The sequence below is a fragment of the Camelina sativa genome, chromosome 3 (assembly GCF_030686135.1).
Source record: "Camelina sativa cultivar CO46 ecotype springtype chromosome 3, ASM3068613v1".
In the NCBI taxonomy this organism is placed as follows: Eukaryota; Viridiplantae; Streptophyta; class Magnoliopsida; order Brassicales; family Brassicaceae; genus Camelina; species Camelina sativa.
In genome coordinates, this window is record NC_141882.1 from 28365567 (window position 1) to 28383845 (window position 18279).

General features: G+C 32.3%; 2 protein-coding genes and 1 pseudogene across 2 annotated transcripts; 1 reads left to right on the plus strand and 2 right to left on the minus strand.

Annotated features, from left to right (window-relative positions):
• Positions 1 to 210: 210 nt before the first annotated feature.
• LOC104778055 (ABC transporter G family member 13-like) lies at positions 211 to 4929 on the minus strand. Its single transcript, XM_010502419.3, has 9 exons — positions 4516 to 4929; positions 2884 to 2963; positions 2309 to 2770; positions 2067 to 2189; positions 1821 to 1982; positions 1451 to 1735; positions 1094 to 1366; positions 885 to 992; positions 211 to 796 (listed from the first exon to the last, which is right to left on the minus strand). Exons 1-9 carry the CDS (start codon positions 4700 to 4702, stop codon positions 440 to 442), a joined length of 2037 nt encoding a protein of 678 aa, XP_010500721.1. The 5' UTR covers positions 4703 to 4929; the 3' UTR covers positions 211 to 439.
• Positions 4930 to 10908: 5979 nt separating this feature from the next.
• Positions 10909 to 14050, plus strand: LOC104778056 (myrosinase 4). Its single transcript, XM_010502421.3, has 13 exons — positions 10909 to 11303; positions 11415 to 11475; positions 11583 to 11641; positions 11726 to 11801; positions 11921 to 11998; positions 12107 to 12194; positions 12329 to 12572; positions 12665 to 12783; positions 12919 to 13130; positions 13216 to 13247; positions 13329 to 13425; positions 13526 to 13634; positions 13719 to 14050. The coding sequence occupies exons 1-13, from the start codon at positions 11115 to 11117 to the stop codon at positions 13912 to 13914; spliced, it is 1560 nt and encodes a 519-aa protein (XP_010500723.2). The 5' UTR covers positions 10909 to 11114; the 3' UTR covers positions 13915 to 14050.
• An 877-nt stretch (positions 14051 to 14927) lies between these two features.
• Positions 14928 to 17656, minus strand: LOC147947798 (uncharacterized; annotated as a pseudogene).
• Positions 17657 to 18279: the final 623 nt, after the last annotated feature.

Genomic DNA, 18279 nt, shown 5'->3' on the forward strand with positions numbered 1-18279 from the left:
TGTTCTTGGGCTGCATAGATTATAGGATTTGTTTCTGCTAGCTGGTGCTATCAAGAAAGGACCACTGTTCTACTGTCAGGTAACAAATTTCCATACCATCTCCTGTTTATCTTCTGCTAGCTGATATACTCTCTCTAAAAGTTTCATACATGCCATGGTCGCTTGTAATCTGAGAATGTTGCCATTTTTATCTCTAGCCATTCTTAGCTCTTTTAGGCAATTTATTTATTTCTGATGGATTCCATCCGCATGCTAAACAAATCTCATCACTCAGAATTTATAGTATCTCTTGTTTCCTTACACAACTGGCTACAAACAGGTTACCAAGTTTGAAGAGAGTAACATCTGACATATTGAAATATATGGGCATCTGGCATAAGGATAGCGAGCACTATATCTATCTTCCACTTATGGATATTGCATCTTGCTGTATATGCTTCTAATGCAGTGGAGAGCTAAGTCCTTCTTGAGAAGAGAGTGCGTGGTTAACGTGGTATCGCTTGGAGGGGAATGGTGCCATTCTCCTGAAAGAAGGCCTTTTCCGGATATGGCTCAGAGTTCTCTTTGTGTATAACATGTGAATGATTGGGAAAACCTTTTCCCTAAACTTGAGGATGGCGAAGAAGAGAATCCTATACCCAATGAGAATCATCACCACAACAGCTAGATCCAACCACTTTGAAATTGCTGGATTTACGCCTAGAACAGTTTGAAGAATGAGCTCCCCTTTCATTTTTGGTACCAATGGTAATGGAGAATCATACTCAACCTCGATCATCTCATTCTTGAATGCTCCCTGCAATTTATCAGGTGTGCACATTTAGGATATCCATTTGCCAATATTGTCTGCATGACTGCATCTAATGTTGAGTTAACCTGGTTACCTGTAGTGCCCATGCACCATAGTTTATGTAGGACACCGGATATCGCCAGAACACCACAGGTAAGTCGGGGAAGAATCGGAAAAACCCCGCACTTAACACCATAATTCCCTATGAGGTGAAGAATATAGTGGTTTTCAGTTTAGAATAGTCTTTGGAGATATATAGGAAAGCTGTTCGGTAAGAGAGTGAGAGACAGAGGCCGTTCTTACAATGTAACCAGCTCCTAACATGACTCCCATCAAGAAGTTAGGAACTACTGAAGCTATCATCATCATGCAACTCTCCACAGTTACAATTGCACAGATGAGGTCGAGACAGTTGTAGAAGAAATGAGAACCTCCGGATTGGAACTTCACCATATAGATAGTGATTGAGCTGGTGGAGAGGCACATAAGGATTATGAAAGGTAATGAGGAGAGTAAATTAGACACTGTATATACTGCAACCCCATAGTATCCATTGAGCCTTTCCCGAGTAAACACCTGGTTTTAGGAAAAAGATGCAAAAGACATAAGATAAGTTGTAAGGTTAAGAAAGAGAATTTTTATTTGCTTAACTCTCTTCACCTTCATTTCTTCAATGAAGGATTGGAAACCTCCTATTGACATAAATGTCATAAAGCCTGCCATAAATCCGCCGCAAGCTGCAGTATTCATGACATTTGAGTGGTTTCTCCCGACGTTGAAAAAGATTGAACCGACACAAATGGATAACACTATGTATACTGCAATCCTCATCCAGTAGTATCCCAAGTCTCTACACATGTTGATGAAAGATCGCTGAGTAAGTATTCTGAGTTGTTTTAACCAGTTTGTTTGACTCCCATTGTTCCTTTCAGTGAGAATCCCCTCCTGTTGCATGAGGTTTAAATTTGCTTAAGAGGCTCTCATTGTATGATACATTGCAGTTTGAAGCGAAGTAATAATCATATCTTACTATTGATGCTATTTCTTGAATCCTTGCTCTTGAAGCTGCTGCGTATTCTGAACACTTGAATTTTCTGACAAGTGTTGTTTTGATTTCTGCTGATGGTATATCATTTAGGGGATCTAATGTGTTTGCAGTTTCATGTAGTTGGTAAAGAGAGAAAGAAGAATCCTGCCGATAATCAAACGGTCTAGTTCAAGAGTTTTGAGTGTACTGTAAGCTCATGGAAACAAAAAAGGGCAGAAGATGACAAACTTGGATTCGGCGAGATTCAACCAAAGTCGCTGTGACATCGTCGAAATCTGAATTGACACAGCGAAGGAAGTGGTCAGATGGATTCCGTCTGCTAGGACAAGGAAACCCCGCTTCACCAAAGAACTGCAAAAGTCGAAGCAGGAACGACACAAATGAGCATTGATGGTTTTTTCTTTCTATGAGCATTGATGGTTAGACACTACAATATATAGTGCTGTGCTGCCAATGCTCTGTCTTATTACCTTCGTTGCTGATTCTGCTTCTCCAAAGTAAACGGTTTCTCCTCCAGAAAGCAGTAGCAGGTCATCAAAGAGAGCAAAAACTTCACCACTCGGCTGATGGATTGAAGAAATCACGGTTTTGCCACTGCTTGCTATGTTTCTGAGAATCTGAACCACGAAGAAAGCTGAAGCACTGTCCAGTCCACTGGTGGGCTCGTCTAGGAAGAGGAGACTTGGTTTGGTTAAGACCTCGAGCGCAATACTGAGCCGTTTCTTCTCTCCTCCGCTTATTCCACGCAAATGCCAGTTTCCAATGGTCCTGTCTGAACATTCTTGCAGACCCATTTCAGTGATTGTAGCTTCCACAATGTCACTGATCTCTCCTCTGGTAAGCTTTGATGGGAGTCTGAGATGAGCTGAGTAAGATATTGATTCTCTCACTGTCAAAGTTCCTAGCAACACATCTTCCTGTGTCACATAAGCCTGAGAGTTTCTCGACAGTTTCAAAAGAAAAACATACATGATTCAGGGTTTATAACATTCATGAATAAGAGTTTGATTGCGTAAAGCTAAAGCTAAAGGATAGGTTTGCTTACGACAGCACCAAAGTCAAGTCTTCTCTTCTTGCCATTAACTAGAACTTTCCCACTCATTACAACGTTCCCTGCTAATCTTCCTGTACCATCATTACCAAATTAGTTAATTTTCCAATATCAGTCTAGTAAGCAGGGCTTTATTAAATTAAATGACAAGACCAAATTGTGTGCTATTTCTTTAAACTATGTGTTACGCGCGACCCATGACATGATTAATGTAGTAACTTTACGATCATAAGATGTTTAACCTTTGACAAGAAAATCGATTAGGACTACTTTTTTGGATTGAACATCCCTCAGTGAGATGATAGTGGTAGATTTGGAGTTCTGGCCAGTAACCAAACCGGGTTTAACTTCAAGTCGGTACGAAGATCCGATCGTGCAGTTCTAAATTTTTGTGTCAGGATGTTTGGTGTTTGGTAGTTGGTTAACATTTAAAATCGTAATTTAATTAGAAAAGTTACTGCGAAACTTCTGAATATAGTATAGGTTAGAAAAATGTAGCTATCAATTTATTCAATACTAGTCTAAATGTACGACGATGTAAATTTAATAAGGACGAACAAGAAAATTGCAACAATTTTTCACTTTTATTTAGTACTCCGATGATAAACAGCTACAATGAAAAGAACAAAAATTGGTAGCTAGAATCCATAAATATAAAGTTAGAAATATCTATTTATGTATCTTAGTGTATATGGAACTTAGATATAAATATAGCATTGTTTTTCTATATATCTATATACGTATATATGGATATGTAAATCTCTCATAAAGAACCAAATTAAATGGGTTTGTTGCAAAGTTACACAAGAGTTCATAACTTCACTTAATGTTTTAAATTCACCAAAATGGGATTATAGTGTGTACATAGTTTGTAGCTTACAAATTTAGAAGTTACATATTTATTTTTGAATAATGTATATTTTCTTCCGTTAGTCGAGAAACAAATCTAGTATTGCTTCTGATTGCATATGGAGTCTACCGACTGGTTAATAATCAAATATTTTAGGTCGAGTAGGACACACACCCCACCCACACAAACACACACCTTTATATATCTAACAAATTAATACTTATTTACAGTATTTTCAAGTTTAACTACCGAATGATAGAAATCGTTATCTATCAAATAAAAGCTAAAAGGTTAGTGGACATTTTTAAAATGTAAAATTCAGTTTATGCTTTACTAAAAGTAACAACATTTTCACATAAACATGAGAAAATTACCTAGGACAAATGGTGTTATTATCTTTATAAAAAAAATACCGTCATGTATAATTCAGTATTGTTATAGTAAACTATAGACTATCACTATCGCAACATTTTTATGCTGAATACAGAATAAAATGCTAGGTTCAAGGTGAAAAAGTCTCTTCAATGTTGGTTTCAAAGCTAAATGTAGTTGGCTGTTAACCCTTTTCCTCTTAATTATTACCTCATTCAATTGTTGGTTTGGTTCTCTTAACTCTTAAGGTTTAGTTTAGGTTCTAATTTATTTACCATTTAACAGATTCAAACCCTTTTAACGAAAAACAAGATTTTTTGAGAAAAGGAATTAAGAAACAACGAGCTAATCTTCTCACGTGAGGGTATGTGTGTGTGAGAGAGAGAGATAGAGAAAGAAGTGACCTGCTAAGGCATCAAGAAGCGTAGATTTGCCAGAACCAGAAGGACCCATAACAGCCAAGATCCTATTTGGCTCACCACAACCATTCACTCCATTCAGTAATCTCTTTGTCGCTCCTTCACCGAAGTTTGGTATAACCACCGTAAGATCCTCCCACGCCACATACATCGCCTCCTCCGGCGTAGTCATATATATATGCTTTTGTTAGATAGATCGGACTCAAAATCAAGGGTTATTTTTTCAAAGGAAAAAAAGAAACTCAAGGGTTTTAATCGTAGCTTAGAGTTTTCTTTTTCTTTGGGGGGTGAAGAGTGTAGTAATGAGTGTAGGTAGGTAGTCTGTGGTCTTATTTATATAGTTAACAAAAGTTGTGCGAGTAATTAGGGTGGTCCAATTGGTTTAAACCAAATTGAGTCAAACCGAAACTGTACCAAGGAAAGTGATTTGAAAAAATAAAAAAAAAGTAGATTGAATAGATTCGGTTTTGTATTTTTTTTTTAACAATATACCTTTTTAGGTGAATAAGAAAACTACCGTATAAATTGATCATTGCTTTTTCCTATTGAAATTTAAATAAGTAAAATGCCCAAAACAACCAAAATTCAAACCGAACTAAATTATATTGGTTTCTATTTATATTGTATGAAAACGAATCCATGTAAAACAGGAAACTGGATTAAGCAAAGTGTATGTACATTAGCATGCATGCATAGACTAAGGCATGTGACAGAATAATTGACGTTTGATGTCATATTCATGTACTCGTTGGACCCATGAGGGGTACTATATAAGTCGAGAGCTAAAGACATGCGAATGATATGAAACTTATGGGTTTCGTTTCACGGTTTTAGGAAACATACTCTTTATTGTAAATCACGTAAATTGATGTACATTTTTTTTCTGGCAACTATGTCCAATAATATTGTTATAAGATTCCGATTGGTTCGACTGTATCAACTAGTATACCACTCCAAAACATATGATTCAAACGAAGCAGAGAGAAAATATGATCTCCATATTGAGAGTCTATACGTACTCTACTAATCAACTCAACCTATACTTTTGGAAAGATTGATTTTTATATATATTGTAAATCTGTAATATAGATATCATATAACCAACATAGGCTTATAAGACCGTATCTAAAGAACGTTTAGATTAAAAAAAAAAAGTAATCTGGTTGTTGAATTGTAATGTAAAAATCTATATCTTTTTTTTTTGGTCAACCAAATTGGTATTTTTATTCTCTTCGTCAATCAAATATTTTTTCATCCCCCTGATTCACATGAGGTGTCATTTTAATAGATTATGTTATGAAACTTATGTATAATCTTAAATTCACATGCACTGTTTTATCTTAAAAAGTGCTTTAATTGCACCGTACAAAATTTTGATTAGCAGCCAACATCAATGTACAACCAAAAAATTCTAACCTAATAGTACTGAACCTCTCCCTATAAAAAACATGTGATGTTAGTAGCATTTATTTTTGGTTTCAACACTTATATTGCATTTTTCCCAACACCAAATTTAAATTCATTTTTCTCAATAAACCCTACTGTTCATTCATACTCTATACACTGGTAATTACTAGTAATATATTACTGTTTGAAGTAATTCTTTAACAAAGATAGCATCGCTTATTTTGATACAAAGGGAGTTTTAAATTCACTATATTCTGAACACTTGAACACAAAAGAGGCTACCAAATAATAAATGGGGCAATATTCCAACTAACCAAAACAAAAAAGTAGTGAAGAAAATAGCATATTATTTGAAAAAATTAGAAAAATAGGATAAATGGGTAAGTAAAGTTACTATTTTGGTGTTTTGATGGTCTGATGATAATGGTGGATGGTGTCCAGGGGTTGGCCGGAAGGGGTGGTGGCCGGCGGCCGGAGGTTATGGCGGTGGTGGCTGGAGTTGATGATGGCCGGTGGCCGGAATTTGTGGTGACCGGTGGCCAGAGTTGGAAGGTGGCCTGTGGCCGAAAGTGGTGATCACCGGAATTGGTGGCTGCCGGTCGCCGAAAGTGGTGGCCATCGAAGTTGATGATAGCTGATCGAGTTGATGACAGTCGGTGGCTGGAGGTGGTGACAGTGGCCGGCGATAGTGGCCGTTGCTGGTGGCCGGCGATGGGGTGATTGTGGTGGTAGGAACACTAAACCCTACATGATAGTAAATTATCAATCCCAATCCTAGCTAAAATAACACCTAAATTATTTATCATATCATTGGGTCAAACATGTTAATAATACATATATTAAACTATATCACTTTTTAATGGTTAGAGTAGTCACTCAGTGAAATATAGTTTTTATGAGTGTTATATCTGCTAAATTCCCATAATAAATAACCAACTGATACTAATAAAAATGCATTACTATATTCTAAGAAAATAATAACCAACTGGTACTAATAAAAAACTGCAGAATACTAAATACAAATAGTCATAGTATACTATAAAAAATATATTAAATTTTGAAAACTCTTATAAAATAGAACAAAAATAAAAAGCTAAAAGATCTTATAATTTGGAACAGATGGATTATATGTTTCTAACCATATACTATGTGTTGTTATGTGTCATATGTGTTTAGTTCCAATCAAAGACATAACTACGAAATATCAAATACAACATTTTAACATTTATGTCTTTTCTTAAAAAGTAAGAATTAAAGCTACAGTTAGTGTGACTTTTTTTTCATCGAATAATAATTTATTTAATGCTACAGCTCGTGTGACTATTTTATCTCTGCTGCGAAAGAAAAACCATTACTACGGTAACTTAATCACAGATTGTTAGATAAACTTATTAAATGACTTATCTCCCTTCTTTTCCATATACAGTATATCATAACTATACTCAGTTTTTGTTTAAGAAAAAAAAAAGACAAACTATATAGTCAGTTCTTTGTGTGGTCCATATATAAATACTATAAATATCCTTATAAAAAATCTGTGGCAAAATATTTAATTAATCCAAAGGATTCACATATAAAGAGCTTTTAATTTGGGTTTGATCATATATACATTTTTGCGGTCTATCTGTATTTTTGTATTTAAATAAAGTGAATTAAGGGGTTCTCGATCTAATTAATGACTTAAATCCATTAATAATTTTTCCAAAAACCCTAGTTATGTGAAATCAAGTTCTTTTTTTCTTTTCGAAGCAGTGTTTATATAAATTATGGAAATTTCAATAGTTAATAGACCGTTTTGAGTTTGATAATTAATAGAGTGTCAATAAATGAAAACACAAAGGACAAATAATGCAAAAACAAAAGAAACGCTGTGTAAGTAAAGCTACTTTTGGTTGAGATCTGGAATAAATACAAGAGAGATATGAAAGTAAACATTCTTTCCTATACATTTATATAATTTAGTAAATTTGTATTGAAACATTTGCTATATTTACTACATCTCAACTGTGAACTGCGTATCGCTGACACCTTAATTTAATTCAATCTACTTGTATAAGTCGTTGGCATTTTATTACCATGACTTCTTAATTGTTATTGTGGCTAAAATTGCGATGCGACCACTCCCTTTTTACAATTATTAAAATTATATGGGCTTACCGCTTACGGTCTAGTTATAAATAAGAATGTTGAAAGAACAACTTAATTAGGGAAAAAAAGAGAAATAAGCTAGCGACATGAGATTGAGAGCTCTCACTATAAACTACATATATCAGGTTATCCCCAATGGAGGTTTTAAGCACAGGTTTTAAAAAAAAAATTGATCAAAATAATAAATCAGAAATAGGTAAAATACATAAAAGACTCTCTTATATAGTAAGCTGAATAGTGTAAAAACTATCTTTTAAAAAATAAGAGACTTAAAATTATATCCCACCATTGGAGGGAATAATTTTAATTAGGAGATCAATGGTTCTTATTTTTAAAAAGTAAATAATTTATTCATTAAAAATTCAAATAGAAAATAAGAGACTCAAAATTAAAACCCCTCAATCGGGATGCCCTCATGGCCTCAAAATCTGGTTTGATCCGGCGTTACCTACCTTCCAAGTTTCATAAATAAGCTATAAGAGAATTATTTTTCTTGAAATTAAATAACCTTGATACGGAGGGAAAATTAACTGGTGAACTTATCCAAGTAATGATGTCGGAGAAGGAAATTGCGCGAGAATACCATCTTTTTGAAGGGAGAAGTGCCAAATCTTGAGGCTAGAACGAGACCGGAAGAAGAGGTGATCCCTCAACTCATCGGCCAGACAACATAGAAGACATGCACGAAGCTGGTACATGCAGACCTTAACTCGATAACCGATCCTAGGGGGAAAGACAATTACAAGCAAGTTCTCAAGTGACGAAAGTATTCTTAAGGATTAATAAATAAATAAACGGATTGAGTGGTGGAATGGGACATAACCAAGGGAGGATGGAGTCCGCACCAGATTTTTGCAGGCAGGAGGATTGAGCCATCGATGCGGCATATGTGGTTAGAATATCTCATGTGCATCCGAAAGAGAAACACAGCCAGAAAAAAGGGAAGTCGATTAGAGGGCGAAGCTTTGAAGGAAGAAACGGTGAACCTTTTCCACAGTCACCAAGCAAACATGATCATCCAAAGCATACCAAACACTTGGACCAAGAGGATCCACCACATCAACACTACAAAAAAATGGTTTTATTGAGACGAACGTTTGTGACGAAAATTTCACGTCACAAATTTGTGACACTTTAGATACGTTATTGCGACTAACTATTTTTGTCAAAAATTCGTAGATATTTTGTCACAATTTTGTGACGTTTGAAGTCAAAACCAAATTATGTCACAATTAATGTCGAAAGTGTGACGATATTATTAATTGTAACAAATGTGATGATTCGGTGACTAATATATAGTCGTAAATTAGTTACAATTTTATAACAGATAGATGAGTTACAATTTGTGACATTAAAGTGACGAAACTGTAGTTACAAATTGGTACGAATGACTAACATAATATTTTGTGATAAATAGTTACATAATTTTGTAACAAGATTGTCATAATAGTGGTTGATTTTAACAATTATTTGTTTTGACTTAATTTATAATGAAATATTTGCAAAAATATGTTATACTTGAGTGTCATATTGTTTGACTATTTTTTTTATGGTAAACAGAAATTAGTAACATATTTTTGAAATAGGATAATCATCTAATTTACATGTTAAAAGATTTTCTAACAGGTTTTTAGTTTATCTTTATTATTATTGTTTTTAGATAAACTTAAAAGATACTTAATTTTTTTTTTCTTATTAGATAAAGTCAACAAAATACTTAACTATCTGTTTCTATAATTCTATTGAGAATAGGAATATCATCACTTGCGACTATTTAGTGACAACAGTGTTGTCGTAATGTGTGACATAATTGAGACGTTATGATAGTCAATAAATATAACGATTTTGAGACAATTTTTTTAGTCATCACTTGCGACTATTTAGTGACAACAGTGTTGTCGTAATGTGACATAATTGAGACATTATGATAGTCAATAATTATAACGTTGTTGTTACTCTTATTTTTTTGTCACTTATTGTTACAATATAGTTACTAGAGATATTCGTCACAATATTGTGATGTATCTATTACAAAAAAAAATTTGTGACGACTTTATTGCAATCGTTTAAAATTTGTCACAAATTCGTCACAATTTTTTTATTGTTACGAATTTATTATTATTGAGACGAAATATTTGGTATCAAGAAAGACCATTTTTTTGTAGTGCAACAAGAGAACCCGTTTCACACCCGTGTAACATCCCAAAAACGAGTTCAAAGACTATTATCAACCTTGCTTATTAATTGTTTATCGATAAGTTGGATAAAATGATTTTTTTATAACATTTCTTAAAATTTTATTTCTATTTTCTCCCAATTATTGATACAAGGACTCATGTATACTGTTACTAATTTGTATATCATTAGTAATAAGATTTTGAACTGCTATGATTATAGATTAGTATTGTTCCTTAAAATAGGGTTAGCTTTATATTTGATACTTATCGTCGACATTCGTCATTTGTCATTGAGAGAAGTCATAGTTTACTTATGGTTTTGAAAATATAATGGTTGGAAGGAAAGCAACCAGCTAAGGAACAATACTATATTCTAACGCAGATATGTACAAACGTACATGTATATATCGTGTGAAGCTATATAAGCTTTTGACCTTGATTGAATTAATAAACTGAATATTAATTTATGTTTAAGGAACATATATCCTCACGCAGCCTTTGTACAGGTATATTATATATAGATTAATATGAGAACATGGTGCCGTAAAAGTCAAATTAAGTGTACGTACGTATAATTGTTTAATTAATTATGAATAATGTTCAATTTTTGATCAGATTTAGTAGTATTTTAAATTAGAAAATTAACAAGACAGCGGGGTGGAGAACATGCATAGAGGATCAAATTCAATGCAAAATATACGTAAACGAGATTACTTGGAAGTCCATGCAAGTCCCATGCACTCAAACCCTTCTATATAAACCCCTCCGAGTTCATCGTTTAATCATCATCAAAATAACCCTAATCAAGCCCATATCAACACACACATATATATATAAATATATAGCTCAACCATGGCAGTTCCAAAAGCTCACTACTCTTTAGCCATTCTTGTCGTTCTCTTTGTCGTTTCCGGTAGCCAAAAAGTATGCAATCCAGAATGCAAGGCCAAAGAACCCTTCAACTGTGACAATACTCTTGCATTCAACCGAACTGGCTTTGCGAAAAATTTCACTTTTGGTGCAGCTACTTCTGCGTATCAGGTATATTTTGTTCTTAGGGGGTCGAGTTTTGGCTATAGCATTTTCCGTATACTTTTTTTTTTTTTCCTAACACGTACAATATCCAACATTTTCAATTTGACGCTCAACTAGATTGAAGGTGCTGCACATAGAGCACTTAATGGATGGGACTATTTCACTCATAGATATCCAGGTGATCATTTGTTAACATGAGCACCTAATTGAATTGTGAGAAAAGGTATAAATATTGTAAAGAGATATTTGTGCTCATATTAAATTTCGGTTTGTAATAATATACAGAAAAAGTTCCAGATCGCAGTTCAGGAGATCTTGCTTGTGATTCATATGATCTTTATAAGGTGAGAGTCTATATTAATGACTTATATTTTCCAATTTTATAATTTAGTTTTAGTTTTACGACTTTTCAAAATACTATTGAACAGGATGATGTGAAACTGCTGAAAAGAATGAATGCTCAAGCATACCGACTCTCAATAGCATGGTCTAGGGTCTTACCAAGTAAATATAGACACACATCAATCCTTCTTCATGCATGTTTTCATCCAATTATTTAGATGATAATAAAATCATATAAATTCGATGACTGAGCTTTAATTGTGATTATATACAAATCTTAGAGGGAAGACTTACTGGGGGAGTGGACGAGAATGGGATCACATACTACAACAATCTCATCAACGAGTTGAAAGCAAATGGTAAATTCGAAATTCAAGTACTTAGCTTAATCAATCATGCAAAATTTTAGTCATTTCATTATATATGTGGTCATGTAATAAACATAAATTTTACTTACGTGAATACAGGCATCGAACCATATGTGACTATATTTCATTGGGATGTTCCCCAGACTTTAGAAGACGAATACGGTGGCTTCTTAAGCCCACGTATAGTGTAAGTGCATTATCGGCCGGGTTTTTTTTTTTTAATTCTAAATATATATATATATATATATATGCTTTTCTTTGGTTTAGCGTTATGTAACATCGCTATCACACATCTCTACTATGTACGATACATAAAAATAGGGAGGATTACACAAACTACGCTGAGCTTCTATTCCAAAGATTCGGAGACCGAGTCAAATTCTGGATCACTTTAAATCAGCCTTTCTCTCTTGCAACCAAAGGTTACGGCGATGGGTCGTATCCACCAGGACGGTGCACTAACTGTGAATTTGGAGGAGATTCTGGAACTGAACCTTATACAGTTGCACATAACCAACTTCTAGCTCATGCGAAAACTGTATCTTTGTACCGAAAAAGATATCAGGCACATACACTGTCAATCTCTCATATATAATATATCGTTTTTTTTTCCTTTTATGTGGTGTATATGTTAATTCTAAAAAAATATGTATGCAGAAGTTTCAAGGTGGTAAGATAGGAACAACCTTGATTGGGAGATGGTTCGCCCCGCTAAACGAAAGCAGCAATCTCGACAAGGCTGCTGCTAAACGAGCATTCGAGTTTTTCGTTGGATGGTATATATATTTTTGGTCAACTAAATGATTCTTAAAATGCACACCTGGCACGTATATATATAGAAAAGTTTAGTTAGATATTGCTTTTTTGTACGTATCAGATATGATATTTTTGTATCTTACATGTATATGAAGGTTCATGGATCCATTGGTGTACGGAGAATATCCAAAGATAATGAGGGAGATGGTAGGAGATAGATTGCCGGAATTCACACCTGAGGAATCAGCTTTGGTTAAAGGATCACTTGATTTTCTAGGGTTGAACTATTACGTTACACAATATGCAACCGACGCACCTCCTCCAACAGAACCTAGCGCCATAACCGATCCACGAGTTACTCTTGGATGTATGTAAAACTAATTTTCTCGTATTAAATTTTTATATAATTCGATTATCTAAACTCATTATTTTTCCTTTATAATTGGCTTCAGTTTATCGCAATGGAGTTCCTATCGGTGTTGTGGCAAGTATCTGACTTTAAATTTGAAAATTCATTTGCATATTCAAAAGATTACAACATTGAAATGACACTTTCGTTTTACAGGCTCCTAGCTTCGTCTACTATCCTCCAGGATTCCGTCAGATTCTAAACTACATCAAAGACAACTACAAAAATCCACTTACCTACATCACCGAAAACGGTATATATATCATTTTATGTTGCATTCAAATATGTTTAACAAATACGAAATGCCTACATATGTGTTTATTATATATAAATCTTATGCAAAAAAAATTCAGGAGTTGCTGATCTCGATCTTGGTAACGTAACGCTTGCAACTGCTCTTGCCGATAATGGACGGATTCAAAACCATTGCAGCCATCTTTCTTGTCTCAAATGCGCCATTGAGTGAGTTATAATTCATCTCTAATCTGATATATATACTTCTTTCAGAGTATTATATATGTTAATCTTTTTAAATATATATCATAGGGATGGATGCAACGTAGCAGGATATTTTGCTTGGTCATTGATGGACAACTACGAATTCGGAAATGGTTACACTCTTCGTTTTGGTATGAATTGGGTCAACTTCACTAATCCTCCTGATCGCAAAGAAAAAGCTTCTGGCAAATGGTTCTCAAGATTCATCGCAAAATCCCATGTGTCCACCAAACCTGGAATGTAATAATAAAAAGCTATTGTACTCTATGAATTATTGTTTTTAAAATCTTTACCTAAAACCTTACTACACGTTGTAATAATCGGATCTTAATTCCGGCCTTGTTGGTCATTTCATAAATAAATAAAAAATGTTATATTAATGAAGTTTGTATTCTATAAGTATTCTATATGTATAACATGTCAACTATTAAATTATGAGTTTTCAACTATTAAATTATGGGCTTCAACCTTAAAACCAATTAGTAAAAAGTGTAGAGACTCATATCTTATATATACTACGTTACGTAAGATTTTACTACACTCATCTTAGTGTCGATCGGCACCCATCCCAAAATTTCATAAATTTGTTCGCGGATGTTACAAAGATATAAGAGAAGGCAAGGGAAGAACATTGTGTATTTATAAAAAAAAATGATTGTTTCTTTTTAAATCAAGAAAGGAGCCTTATCAAAGAAAAATCTTAATATTAAAAGGTGACAAAATCACACCTTTAAAAAAAGTTTACAAAATCACACCTTTTATAAAAGTTGGATGGACGGCAAAAATCTTATACTAAATCGGGTGGAACACAATTTATTTCATAACAAAGTTTCACCGGAGGCATACTATATTTAAAGTAGTTAATAATATTTTGTTCACTTAGTATTTGTTTCAGGTTGACCAAAAAAAAAGTATTTGCTTGATTGGTCTATAATATCAAATTAAAGCATAAAAAAACAAAACAACATATTTGGGTGGAACACAATCCAATAATCTATAGAACATCATCTGAATAAAATAAAAGAAAACCTATTTTAGGTAGAACGACATCTCATCAAAGTTGCATTTCAAGGTAATTATATAACTTAGATCTTATAAAGTAATTAGTTTTCTTTAAATGTAGTTAATATAATATAATATTCATATATATTATTGATTTTGAACAACAAATTAGAAATTTAAAAATGAATGTAGTATATTGTATGATAGTTTTGTTCTCCAATTCCTTTCTCTACGCAGTGGTGAGAATTATTGACCTTAGAGTTGGATATTTGTTGTGATCCATGCGCGAACATCATCGATTACTTCGGGAAGGATTGAATAATGATCCCTGCACAAGGCATAACCCCAAAATTAGATTCAGAAAAATAAGGCCAAGTAGTAAATTAAATCAAATAAAAAGTGAAGTTAATTTCATGTTTAGAGACCCTTCTTTTTGTATAAACATATTTGGAAATCCAGCCATGCGAAGAATCTCAGAACATGTGAATCCAAATTGGAAGGGAACTACATTATCAGCTGTGACACACACAAGAACAAAAAAAGAATAATTAAGAAGAATCAGCATCCTCTCGCGAGTGATATCTAGATTGTAATGTAGATCTATAGATGACAATATACACATACCATTTCCATGTGTAAGTAAGATTAGTAACCATGGAGCAAGACTTAGAGCCCCATAATCATATGTGATATGGTGCTGAAAATTTCTGCAAGATTTATTTAGGTTTAAAACGAGCCTACCTCCAAGCGGGAAGCCAGCCGTTGATTCCAACAATAAATCGTAGGTTTAAGTTTAGCATTCCTGTGATATAAGGAGTCGCATAGTAGAGAGCTGTCGCTGCACCCACGCCGAAACCTCCTAGTCCTATCATGACAATCAAAACCAATTGGATTAATAGATCTGATATAAAAATTTGATACATACTATAAAACTAAGCATGCTATGTGTTGAATGTTGATGATTATGGGTTACCATTGTTTGGTTCATCTTGTAGAAGGTTAATAATAAACACAGAAACTAAATTGAAAGAAACCATATCATCTTCCATGTTCTCAGAAATTTCGCTGACATCGGCCCCTAAAATTTTATATACGATGTTGTTAGTTTTAAATTAGAATTTTAGAAAACATCATAAATTCTAATTAGAAACTTCAAATGAGTTTTTGTTTGACTAAAGTAAAAAACAGATATATGGCAAAATTTAACATCTGCATGGATCCGTACATTTGGAAGATTCAGTTGACGTACAAATCTAGCTGAGCTGCATGCAGAAAGAATAGACATATATAGAGTGATCAGAGATACACTTCAAGTACATAGAAAAATACGATTTTACGTATATATAACTTTAGTGAAGTGAGAACATAAGAAATAAAATTTATGTGAAATTGTATGACAGAGAAAAGTTATTAATTATTCTTTGTCAGGTCACCAATATTTTAATACTAAAAAGGAAAAAAAAGTTATATACAAATAACACTTCAAATCAAATCATAATATTTGTAGAACATGTCAAAGTCAACTTTTAAAAATACCTTTTATAAATGTTTATAAATTACTCTATTAGTAGAAGATGTCACTAGTTTTAAACTTTTGTTATAACGAAATAGGTGACTTAGATACTTGAAAAAACGAATCATATATATATATATGAATAAAATAAAAATTAAAGCATGTGATTGTGTTACTCTTTGCCATTCTGCCCGATATCGTGAAGTCAGACTATAGTGGCCATGTGATCTTCTGTTGGCCATACAATTTTAGTGTCTCCATAATCTGTACATATTGTAAAAGTTTAATATATCAATTCCAAACAGAGATGTAACTACAGAAAAATTATGATTAATTAATGAAGAAGGAAAAACATACTAAAATTCATATTTTTGATCAAATAATCACTTTCTTTCAAAAAATTTTAGATTGCACTAGTTAGAGATGTAGATTTTAAGAGGAAGGTAATGTGTATTTATAATCAAAGGAGTGTTAAGATATAAAATCTTATCATTAAAAGTTGGGTGAATGAAAAATATTATTTATTAAAAGTTAAGATCATCTTATATATTATAAATATATTTATTTTTATATTTTAAGACAAAATATAATTTCATATTATACATTATAAGATGTTCAACTTATTTTTTAATTTGTGTAGCATATTGTCCAAAATAATGATTTTCTCTTTTATTTATTTTGTCTTTTATTTCCTTATTATAGTAGATATATAATTTGTTTTGCTTGAAATTCCTATCAGATATTATTAGTTACATTAACAATTTCTATTTGAAAAATAACAAATGTAAGTATTTATGAACCTTCTCACATATTTAATTAAATTTCATAGTCTATCACAAATTTTGTAACTCTCATATTAATTTGATTACGGTGAGATTCCTATCATATGCTTATAGTTATATTAACTAAATAATTATACTAACAAATAAATGTATTTTTGGTGAACATTATCACGTTTTTTACTATATTTCAAATTCTGTCACATATATTGTAACTCTTATATTAATAATCATATACATCTTTAAGGTACTAAATTCCATTTTATTGAAATTATTTACTTATGTTATATGTTGACACTTTTGTAACTTCCATAGTATTATTAATATTGTAATAAAGGACTAATAACAATTAGAAACATAATAAATATTAAAATAGATTAATATGTGTTTATTACATTTTGTAACTCTCATGTAGCTTATGTAACTCCTTATAAATATAAATTGATATAAGGATTACTGCATTAACTACCCAATTAAATAATAAATTTATAATAGGATTCTAATTCCAATTTTCCATATAAAAAAAAAAGACACACATCTCAATAACCATCATATCTCAAACTTCACATAAATTTGTGAATTCTATAATTTTTTTATTTTAACTAACATTATCTTAGTGTATTTCTTTATTTTTATATAATAAAGTAAAGTTTTTTTAATTTCATACTAAAAAAACTGACAAGAGCAGTCATTCCTCTCAAAATTTATATACATAAAAAATAATCCATGATAAAATATTTTGACATTGTAGTAATGTCCTTTTTGAAATATCTTAACATTTTAGTAATGTCTTTTTTTGACATATCTTGACATTTTTTTAAGTTTCTCTTTTGACAAGCTCTAAAAAATTGCCATTTAGGAAGTCCTTCTTGCAACATGTGTCATTTTCTCTTTAATATTTTTAATGTATTTTTTTCAATTAACTTTATATGACATAAATGATCTTATTTATGTTTATATTTAAAACAAACTATAATTTGATATTATCTTATATAATAAAGTAAGGTTCTCTTTTAACAAATTCTAAGAAGTTTTCATTTGACATTCTCTTCTTCCAACATTTGTTATTTTCTCTTTAATATTTTTAATATAGTTTTTTTCAATTAAATTTATATGACATACATTATCTTGTCTTGCCCATAATGGACGAATTCAAAACCATTGCAGCCATCTTTCTTATCTCAAATGCGCCATCGAGTGAGTTATAATAAATTCATCTCTAATCTGATATATATACTTCTTTTAGAGTATTATATATGTTAATCTTTTTAAATATATATTATAGGGATGGATGCAACGTAGCATGATATTTTGC

Coding starts and splice junctions, on each gene's coding strand:
- LOC104778055 (XM_010502419.3), bottom strand. CDS start 4,702: ATGACTACGCCGGAGGAGGCGATGTATGTGGCGTGGGAGGATCTTACG. Junction 2,190..2,308: donor AAGCAGAATCAGCAACGAAG/GTAATAAGACAG, acceptor CGACTTTTGCAG/TTCTTTGGTGAAGCGGGGTT. Junction 1,736..1,820: donor TTCAAGAAATAGCATCAATA/GTAAGATATGAT, acceptor CTCATGCAACAG/GAGGGGATTCTCACTGAAAG.
- LOC104778056 (XM_010502421.3), top strand. CDS start 11,115: ATGGCAGTTCCAAAAGCTCACTACTCTTTAGCCATTCTTGTCGTTCTC. Junction 11,476..11,582: donor TTTCACTCATAGATATCCAG/GTGATCATTTGT, acceptor AATAATATACAG/AAAAAGTTCCAGATCGCAGT. Junction 13,248..13,328: donor GAGTTCCTATCGGTGTTGTG/GCAAGTATCTGA, acceptor TTCGTTTTACAG/GCTCCTAGCTTCGTCTACTA.